This window comes from Chanodichthys erythropterus, chromosome 10 (assembly GCF_024489055.1).
Source record: "Chanodichthys erythropterus isolate Z2021 chromosome 10, ASM2448905v1, whole genome shotgun sequence".
NCBI classification, from domain to species: domain Eukaryota; kingdom Metazoa; phylum Chordata; class Actinopteri; order Cypriniformes; family Xenocyprididae; genus Chanodichthys; species Chanodichthys erythropterus.
Window position 1 is genome coordinate 27,476,757 of NC_090230.1, and position 10,985 is coordinate 27,487,741.

General features: G+C 33.9%; 1 protein-coding gene across 1 annotated transcript; it reads right to left on the reverse strand.

The window, feature by feature from the left end:
• Positions 1 to 137: 137 nt before the first annotated feature.
• LOC137028237 (zinc finger protein 91-like) lies at positions 138 to 10,984 on the reverse strand. The gene is made up of 4 exons (XM_067397007.1): positions 10,747 to 10,984; positions 6,805 to 7,426; positions 3,339 to 3,415; positions 138 to 2,836 (listed from the first exon to the last, which is right to left on the reverse strand). Exons 1-4 carry the CDS (start codon positions 10,982 to 10,984, stop codon positions 1,680 to 1,682), a joined length of 2,094 nt encoding a protein of 697 aa, XP_067253108.1. The 3' UTR covers positions 138 to 1,679.
• Between the last annotated feature and the right edge of the window lies 1 nt (position 10,985).

Sequence of the window (10,985 nt, forward strand, 5' to 3'; positions counted from 1 at the left end):
CCTAGACTTCGAATCTAAGATAAACACTTATTCAGTCTCAGTAAATCAAGTGTACCAAACAATCATAAAACAAAGAAGAATGATATTATATGTTGAGTCATGAGTTAAGAGGTTCCAGACTTTATTGCTCCAGTCAACAAAGCTGAGATGCTGAACTTCTAACGTGTCTATTTGGAAAAAAAAAAAAAAAAAAAAAAAGTTTCTAGTAATTTAGTTTTAATGAAAGAAAAATTGGGATTTTACTTCAACACTGATAATAGTATTACTTCTCACAAATGTAACAAATAAAAGATACAAAATGCAACAAAACAAATACCATTTTTTACTTTTTTTTCCTGTGTTTTTGTACCTCTACACGATTTTTGGAGCAAAAAAAACCAAAACTATTTACTAATAATTATAACACATATTTTTTTTGTAGTATAAAAACAATGAGCTTAATTAGATTAGATGTTTAGTTAAATGAAACCAATATGGTTTAAAATAATGTTTTAGTCATTGATTAAAATATACATGAAGTTAGTATTCCTCCAGGGGGCACTCAACATAAATTTAATTAAAAGTGCCCTAGAATCAGAATTTGAATTTACCTCGGCATAGTTGAATATCACTGAGTTCAGTACATGGAAAAGACATACATTGAGTTTCAAACCCCATTGTTTCCTCCTTCTTATGTAAATCTCATTTGTTTAAAAGACTTCCGGAAAACACTCGGATCTCAACATAACACCGACTGTTACGTAACAGTCGGGATCATTAATATGTATGACCATTAAATATGTATGACCCCAATATTTGCATAATGCCAGCCCATTCGAAGCATTAGACAAGGAAAGGCAGTATTAATGGCTGGATCTGTGCACAGACAAGGTAAGCAAGCAAGAACAACAGCGAAAAATGGCAGATGGAGCAATAATAACTGAAATGATCCATGATATAATGACATTTTTAGTGATATTTGTAAATTGTCTTTCTAAATGTTTCTTTAGCATGTTGCTAATACTGTTAAATGTGGTTAAAGTTACCATCGTTTCTTACTGTATTCACGGAGACGAGAGTCGTTGCTATTTTTATTATTAAACACTTGCAGTCTGTATAATTCATAAACACAACTTCATTTTTTATAAATCTCTCCAACAGTGTGTAATGTTAGCTTTAGCCACAGAGCATAGCCTCAAACTCACACAGAATCAAACGTAACCATCTAAATAAATACTTTACTCACATAATTCGAAGCATGCATACAGCATGCATGACGAACATCTTGTAAAGATCCATTTGAGGGTTATATTAGCTGTGTGAACTTTGTTTATGCGATGTATATATAGTCGAGAGCTCGGGGGGCAGAGGGAGCGCATCTCTTAAAGGGGCCATACAATAATAAAAAAATCAGTGCATAGTTAATGATGCCCCAAAATAGGCAGTTAAAAAAATTAATTAAAAAAAATCTATGGGCTATTTTGAACTGAAACTTCACATACACATTCAGGGGACACCTAGGACTTATATTACATCTTGTAAAAAAACAATCTAGGGCACCTTTAAACATGGAGAGACTCTTGAACGAAAAATGAGAAAACTGTAGCACATGGACACACGTCCTATGCTCAAAGAACATACAATCTGATGTTCAGATTTGAAAACTCTTTCCACACAAAGAAATGTTTGCCGCATTGATGTCATTTGCACATTTTCTTTCCAGTGTGGGTTTTCATATGGCGTTTTAGTGTAGGTTTTCCTGTATAACTCTTCCCGCATTGATCACATGAGTAAGGTTTCTCTCCAGTGTGGATCCTCTCGTGTGTTTTCAGATGTTCTGACTGTCTGAATCTCTTGTCGCAGTGTGAACACTTGAAAGGTTTCTCTCCAGTGTGTATCCTCTCGTGAACTTTCAGATTTATGGACTGTCTGAATCTCTTGTCGCAGTGTGAACACTTGTAAGGTTTCTCTCCAGTGTGAATACTCTGGTGCCGATTCAAACCTACAGCTGTAATGAAAGTCTTCTCACACTCAAAGCACATATGATTTCGTACACCAGTATGTCTTTTCTGATGTTCTTTTAAACTTTGAAGATGTGAAAAACTCTTTCCACACAACGAACATGAATGTGGTTTCTCCTGTGAATGAACTTTCAGGTGGCTCTTCAGCCCTGATGCCCTCAAAAATGATTCACCACATTGATCACATTTATGCAGTTTCTCTCCAGTGTGGATGATCATGTGTAGCTTAAGGGATTCTTTATGTGTGAAACTCATTCCACACTGATCACATGTGAACGGTTTCTCTCCAGTGTGGATCATCATGTGAATCTTGAGACTCTTTTTGTATGTGAAACTCTTTCCACACTGATCACAAGTGTAAGGTTTCTCTCCAGTGTGGATCCTCTCGTGAACTTTCAGATGTCCTGACTGACTGAATCTCTTTTCGCAGTGTGAACACTTGTAAGGTTTCTCTCCAGTGTGGATCTTCTGATGCAGTTTTAAAACATCAGATCTAATAAAAGTCTTCCCACACTCAAAGCACATATGATTTCGTACACCAGTATGTATTTTCTGATGAACTTTTAATTTTTGTGGATTTGAAAAACTCTTTCCACACAACGAACATGAATGTGGTTTCTCCTGTGAATGAACTTTCAGGTGATTCTTCAAGACTGAAGCCAACAAAAATGTTTTGCCACACTGATCACATTCATGCAGCTTCTCTCCAGTGTGGATGTTGTCTTTCCTCACTGACGGCGAGTGAAACATTTCTCTTCTTTTCAGTAAAGAAGCACTTTCAGTCCGTGAGCAAGTTTTTGCTCCAGTTTTGACATGTTGTTTCTCCTCCATCAGGCCTGAAATTAAAGTAAATAAAGTTACATTACACATAAATCATAAAAAAATCAGAGAGAAATGTGAACAAAGTAGACAACAGCTACACAAATTGATGATCATTATTTCATTTTTATTCACGGAAAAAAGTAATAGTGAAAGAAATAGTGACATCATAGCAGGAAGACGTCAGGAACATATGAAACGGCTTTTCATTGAGTTAACTGTCTGAAAAGAACCGGTTTGTGGAAATTAACCGGACATTGTTATGCTTTTGTTAATTTTTTTTCTATATCTTTGTGTTACTTGACAGGTAGTTTGGTCGCTTTATTAGAAAGTAGTGTCTCTGTGCTGTGTGTGAAAGAAAATAAAAGTTGTCTTAAGGCACAGGTATGGGGCTTACTCCATTTTCGCGTCCCGCTCCATCTCGTGCAGGTTTAGCGCGCGCACCTTTTAAAGTAGCCTATACTCCTTTGGCCTTAAAGGATTAGTCCACTTTTAAATAAACTTTTCCTGATAATTTACTCACCCCCATGTCATCCAAGATGTTCAGGTCTTTCTTTCGTCTTTCGTTGAAGGTGAAAATTACAGTTTCAGTGCAGCTTCAAAGGGATTTAAACAATACCAGATGAGGAATAAGTGTCTTATCTAGCGAAATGATCAGGCTTTTTCAAAACAAATACAACTGTATATACTTTATAAACACAAAATATCGCCTTGAACATACTTCCGGTTTCTGCATTCTTCAAAACGCTTACGCCATATGTCCTACGCCTTTCCTATCTACTTATGGAAAAAAACTAAACTGGCACAGCATTTGTTCCGTAAGTTTAATAGGAAAGGTGATTTAACTTACGGAATGAACGCTGCACCAGTTTCATTTTTTTTTTCCATAAGTTGAATAGGGAAGGTGTAGGACATACAGCATAAGCGTTTTGAAGAAGTGGCGATAATTTGTGTTTATAAAGTATATACAGTTGAATGTTTTTTTAAATGACCAATCGTTTCGCTAATCATTGTGATAAGACCCTTATTCCTCGTCTGATAGCTCTTAGAAGCTGCACTGAAACTGTAATTTTGACCTTCAACAGTGGAGGTGGTCATTTAAGTCCACTAAGGAGAATCATCCTGGAATGTTTTCATCAAAAACCTTAATTTATTTTCGACTGATGAAAGAAAGACATGAACATCTTGGATGACATGGGGGTGAGTAAATAATCAGGAAAAGTTTATTTAAAAGTGGACTAATCCTTTAAGTATGGAAAGAGTTTGTGTGCACTATCTAGTGGACTCCTGTTTTTTAAAATCTATGGGGTATTTTGAGCTGAAACTTCAAAGACACATTCAGGGGACACCTTAGACTTGTATTTTGTGAAATTGACATTCTAGGGCACCTTTAATATTGTTGCACATTTTTAGGACTAGGCAAATGCACAATGTGAGAGCCACACTGAACTGTGTAATCATCATGAGGGGTTTAGTTTACACGCCAAGATGGAGAAATGGCATAATAATAAAATATATGTTGGATAAACTCTTTATTTAAGAATTTCATCCACATATTTTATTCCTGCATTTTATCTTACCCCTCATTTACACATACGCAAAAAATAAGGAGTGTAACAGGCTATGGAAGAATAAAAATTAAAATAAACAAATTTAGGAAAATAAATTAAAATTTTGCAAGAAACAAATAATGCACCAATTGAGATACCTTAAATTGTTTTGTTTATGTTTTAGTTTTGTGTTATTTGAAACCCGATTCATCAAAAATTTATGAATTAAATGCCATTATGATATACTACTTACCTGTGTCACAATGGCTGATTTGTCATTTGCTTAAATCTGTTGACATCAATAAAATTAACTTAATGTGGCAATTTACAGATCTGAATACATCAGCATAATGAATAAGGTGAAAACAGGATCCATTGAAATGAAATCAAGCTTTTCAGCTGCTCTGATAATGGTGATGATCCATAGACTATCAATATTCATTAAACAAGACATTCAGGATCAGCAGCAGATCATCTCACTTTGTTCTAAGTATTTGCTGATAGAAACAGATTGTTTGAGTCAGAATATATACTGAAAGCTAATAAAAGTGCTCTAATATTCTTATTTGTCAAATGATACCGAACAAAGCAGTATGTTTACACAAATGACACATCTTTAGCAACCATTGTAATTTGTCGATAAGAATATAAATATAATTTGATTTCCTAATAACTACACTCACGGCAATAAAGTAATTAGCTCGCTAACATCTTCTTACCGTTTTGTGTGTGAACACCTTCTTCTTTAAAATTGCTTTAGTTAGCAGAAACACAAGCAGCACCGAACGGGTTGAAAAACATCCAGAAATAATCCCGGAAAACTTGCTTAAATGAAGTGTGTAAAGTTTGTTTTATAGGTTTGCGAAACAGCTTGAACTGTTTACCTCAGAAGACGATTTGTGTGAAAGGAGCGCGCGAGTGATGACGTCACCGACGCGAGGAGAAATCGGGTGCGTAAGCCCCGCCCTCACCGTGTAAACATTTGAGACGTGAGCCAAACTAAACAATTACACTTCAAATAAAATTTTCTTTTCAAATAAGTTTGATTTTTATTTTTACGGAGCCCTGGACATGATATGCAGGAAAAAATAGTAGGCTAAATCGTGCGCACGATTTATAAATTTGTTCCCTCGGTTTATTAAAACGTGCGCAGAATTTATATTTCGTTCTCTCGATTTACTAAAACGTGCGCACGATTTACAATTTCGTTTCCTTGATTTATAAATCGTGCACACGATTTAATTTTTCTTTTTCTTGCATGTCATGTGCGGGGCTCCATAGATTTTTTAGTTACCCTATTGCTGTAAAGTTACAGTATTTGCAGTATTTGGCCAACTAACCAACCTGAGGGATGTGATAGATCACTGATTTTTTTTTTTTTTTTTCCCAGTAATTAAATTGTTTTGTCAAAGAATTTGTCTTCATAATTTATAATCTGATCAGTAAATAAATGTTATTTGCCAGCTAAGACAGTATATATGTCCCTAGGCTTGCACTGCTACACAAGTGACAGAAAGGATCAGACTTTCTTTTTATTTTATATAATAAGCAGGGGGTGGCATATGCCTTATAAATTAATTTATAATGAATAATTTGGTGGGCCGGATTTTTTGGGGTAGCAAAACAATTCCCCCAGACAGAGTCCCAATTAATCGTGGTGTTAAGTTCTCTCTCCCAGAAGTCCTCAGTCGGAATGTTTGAGTACTGTCTTACCACAAGTGATTTATAAAATATACTCACAATACCTTTAGAAGCCCTACTGGAGTCTATCCAATCTATCATAAAATGAGGAGATATTTCAGTTGACCAGGGTACTCCATAAGCTTTTAGTGCAGATCTTAATCTTAAATACAAAAAGAAGGAAAATCCTGGGAGAGAGAATTCATCTTGTAGGATCATAACAGTATATCTTACAAATGTTTTCTTAATACACTCTAAGAGGAAGAATATCTAGATGTTTTAAAAACAAAAAATAAAGAACAAGTTAAAAGTAAATCAGCCTCTTCTTCAGCTTCCTGAACAAGAACAGTTTGAACCTTTAAAAACCTTCTACTTTCCTTCATAAAAGTGTAAACAAACTACAAATGATGCATATGTATAAGATGTATAACATAAAATGAAACTTGAAAAATGAGTATTACACAAAAAAAAAAAAAAAAATCATTTTTGAGTAGATCTGAATCTCAGTTGAAACTGCTCGTTTTAAAGATGAACTTTATTCACTAAATAAATTTAGATGATGTTTCTTTGTCTTGTTGATTGTTGTGGCTGGTTAGGACAGATTTTATTGATCAATGGTATTATTGGGTCACGGCTGATGAGGATCTGGCTTCACACCTGAAAGTACTGGATCTGAAGATGAACTACTTACTGTGAATGTTTTTTGTATGACTGATGATTGTGTGAAACTCTTCCCACATGCAGTGCAGTGTTACGGTTTCTCTCCAGTGTGGATCCTCTCATGTTTATTAAGGGCTCTGGAATCACTGAATCTCTTGTCGCAGTGTGAACACTTGTAAGGTTTCTCTCCAGTGTGAATCATCTGGTGCTTTTTCAAATCTACAGCTCTAATAAAGGTCTTCTCACACTCAAAGCACATATTATTTCTTACACCAGTATGTCTATTCTGATGAACTTTTAAACTTTGCAGCAGTGAAAATGTCTTTCCACACAACAAACATGAATGTGGTTTCTCCTGTGAATGAACTTTCAGGTGATCCTTCAGGACTGAAGCCGTCAAAAATGTTTTGCCACATTGATCACATTCATGCAGTTTCTCTCTAGTGTGGATGATCATGTGTTCCTTAAAGTTTGATGACTGTCTAAAACTCTTTCCACACTGATCACATGTGAACGGTTTCTCTCCAGTGTGGATGATCATGTGAACCTCGAGTTTCTGTTTGTATGCGAAACTCTTTCCACACTGAAGGCAGGTGAAACATTTCTTGTCTCTTCTTTTCTGTAAAGAAATACTTTCAGTCTGTGAGCGAGTTTTATCTCCAGTTTTTACATGATGTTCTTTCTCCTCTTCTCTTTCCTCATTCTCCTCCATCAGGTCTGACATCACAGGGGGAAAACAAACTACACAATTATCTAACATAATATTAACATTAAAAAAAAAACTGCAGTTCTGACAGTCTCTCAGATTGATATAAAATTTTAATTTAAAAAAATCATTACTACTTTTAAATGAACAATTAATTAGCCTTTGCACATTTTTTGTACACAAAGCAACTTAAAGCAGAATGGTTCATTTTTAAGCGAGATAAGCAATGCATCTTAATTCTTTAAACTTGACATAATACTCAATGCCCCAACCATTCCTTTTTATCTAGTTTTTAATTCTAGTGCTGTTCCTTTTTTCCTGACACTGGCAGCCCTTGTCTGTTGATCATCAGCTAGGGGTCTCCGCTCTTTTGAGATAAGCTCAGCGCCGGATCCTCCTGCTTGCTTTGACCGTCAAACAGACAAGTGCATTATCTTTAATTTAATTTTGGTTCATTTTGTTGAAGTCTTAGGCAGCATCATCCAGGCACTCGCTCACAGGGAGCCACACAAAACAAATATAAGCAAAATTGCTTACCTTATTTCTACAGCGGCTATGTTTTGTGATGTATCGTGCCCACCGTGGTCCTATCCCGTCCTATTCCTGGCCGTCTCTCGCCAGTTATGTCTCAGTGTCCCTTCAGATCTGGTCTCAAAGAAAGCTCTCAGAGTCAAAGTTTGAACTTTATTTTCAAGCAACAAAGTGAGATGCAAGCTGTTCATCTGAATTTGTCTCAACAGTTTCTTATCGGTTATTTCGCCCCTCCTGTTTTCTGTTTTTCGTTTGCCTTTCTCACTAATTATGGAATTCTTCCAATTGTTGGTCAACCCTTTTCTCATAGACAAAATGTACCATTCTCCAAGGACATTCAACTCTTCCCAGAGACAATAAGCCTCCACGTGACAGCTTTTATCAACGGTCTTATTCTTTTCACAGCCACCTGTTAAGCCGAGGTCAAGGATCATCTACCCTACAATTGCTTTAGCCACTTCTTCAATATGTTTCTAAATTAATTAATCGCTCATTGAATAATTTTATTTGGAAGAATAAGATTCATTTTATTAAGAAAAATGATCTGCATTTCATCAACAAGTTTTGCGATATTGGAAAGTAGCACACACCCATAACTTTAAACCACATAATTCCTTAATATGGAATAATAAGTATATTCTACATAGAAATAAATCATTATTTTATGAGGATTGGTTTTGAAGAAATATTTGGTTTATAAAGTATCTCTTTGACAATTTGACAACTTAAACATATTATGAATGGTTATTTATAAATTTACAGCAATTTTACCATCAATATACAGTACCTTGGGCCAGTTTAAAAGTAAGAAATGTACAATCATTTATATTAGACAAATATTCAACAATGTCATGTTTCCTTACAAATTTGCAAGAAATAATTTGAATATTTTCTTTGACAAAAAAAAAAAATGCTTAAACATAAAGCCTCATATTTAAAATTTCCGGTTCACCCCAAAATTAAAGAAACTCACTTTAAAATCTTATATGATATTTATCCTTCTGGAGAGTTTTGTAAGGGTTAGATTTAATTTTGAAATTATATGATGTAAATTTTGTAACTCATCTTCAGATAAAACAGAGCATTTTTCTTTTTGCTTGCAAATATTCTAGTGTTTTCTGGGACAAAGTGCAATTATGGTTAAAAGAGGGAAATGTGATTGAATTGATCTTGTCCATTATAGATATTAAGTATGGAAACTATGAAGAAGATGGTAAAAAAAGTTTTTTTGATTAACGTTTAACTTTGTTAGCTAAACATTTTATAGATTTTTACATTTAATAATTATTTTAGCCAATACTGAAAAACTTTGTCAAAAAATAAAATAAAAAGCTGGAATTTTGTTAGATTTATTGGATAAATATATGGATAATATGGATGTTTTTTTTTGTATTCTATGTTAAGACTAAGTCCCTCTTAACATTGATGTCTTTGGATGTAAGTTGTATGCCAATTTGTTTTGTAAATTTGTAATATTTTTGTTAATACTTCAATTAAAAAAAAAATGCACAAAATACTGTTAACAACAGAAAACATTAAAACAAAAAGAAAGGTATTTCATGGCTTTTAGATGTAACAAATTATTAATTTATTCTTGATGAAAGAAGAATCAGCAGACAATAAAAGTTGAATATTTCATGAAACAAAAAAATAAATAAAAGTAGAAACAATGAGACAGATCTCTCTCTTTATTGACTAACAGGACAGCAAAACATCTCAAGAGAATAAAAGTGAAGAAGGCCAGTTGAAAACATACATGACGGTGTACACTGTATAAATACTGTATAAATACGCTACATCTACTCCATAAACTTTTAGTAAACAGATTACAAGCAATATTATTAAATAAATTCAACAAATAGAATTGAGTTAGAATGAATCAAATTCCTTAAATATCAAGCATTTAAAACTAAAATTTAAGTAAAATTTAAACAAAAATATCTGAATAACAGACCGATGCCAACAATGAATTAAGAACTCTTAATTTTTTATTGCCAACATTCAAGACACCTGATGATAACAAGTAGAATCACTGAAGGAAAGAGACACACATGATTTAACAGAGGTTTAGATGATTTTATTGAAAATAAAGTTGGTCACCATTACAGTGATCAGTGTTTCATTTAGTTGGACAGTTTGACTCTGCTATTTATGTCAGTTTATGTTTTTTTTTTTTTTTTGTAATGGTGTTTTCTAATTTTACACCTTTTAAATGGTTGCCTTTTACTAATTTGAACTAATTTGATTAATTCTAACTCAGTTCTTATATGTTGAATTTAATATTGCGTGTAATCTGTTGCCACAATTTCATTGAGTAGATCGAGCGTATTACTTTTTACAGTGTATTTTATAACTGCATTTACTAAATACACTATAAGTGTAAGAATAACTAGTTGTTTTAAAAACAAAAATGAAGAACAAGTTAAAAGTAAATCAGCCTCTTCTTCAGCTTCTTGAACAAAAAACAGTTTGAACCTTTAAAAAACTTTTACTTTCCTTCATAAAAGTATAAACAAACTACAAATGATACATATGTATAAGAAAATTGAACATAAAATTAAACTTGAAAAATGAAATTATTATACAAAAATAAAACTATGATGTGAATCTCATAGTTGAAACTGCTGGTCTTATAGATGAACTTTATTCACTGTGACAAATTTAGATGATGTTTCTTTGTCTTGTTGATTGTTGTGGCTGGTTAGGACAGATTTTATTGATCGATGGTATTATTGGGTCACGGCTGATGAGGATCTGGCTTCACACCTGAAAGTACTGGATCTGAAGATAATCTACTTACTGTGAATGTGTTTTTTATGACTGTGTAGAGCAGATGATTGGTTGAAACTCTTCCCACATGCAGTGCAGTGATACGGTTTCTCTCCAGTGTGGATCCTCTCGTGAGCTTTCAGGGTTCCTGACTGACTGAATCTCTTGTCGCAGTTTGAACACTTGTAAGGTTTCTCTCCAGTGTGGATCCTCTGGTGCTGTTTCAAATCTCCAGCTGTAATAAAAGTCTTCTCACACTCAAAGCACATA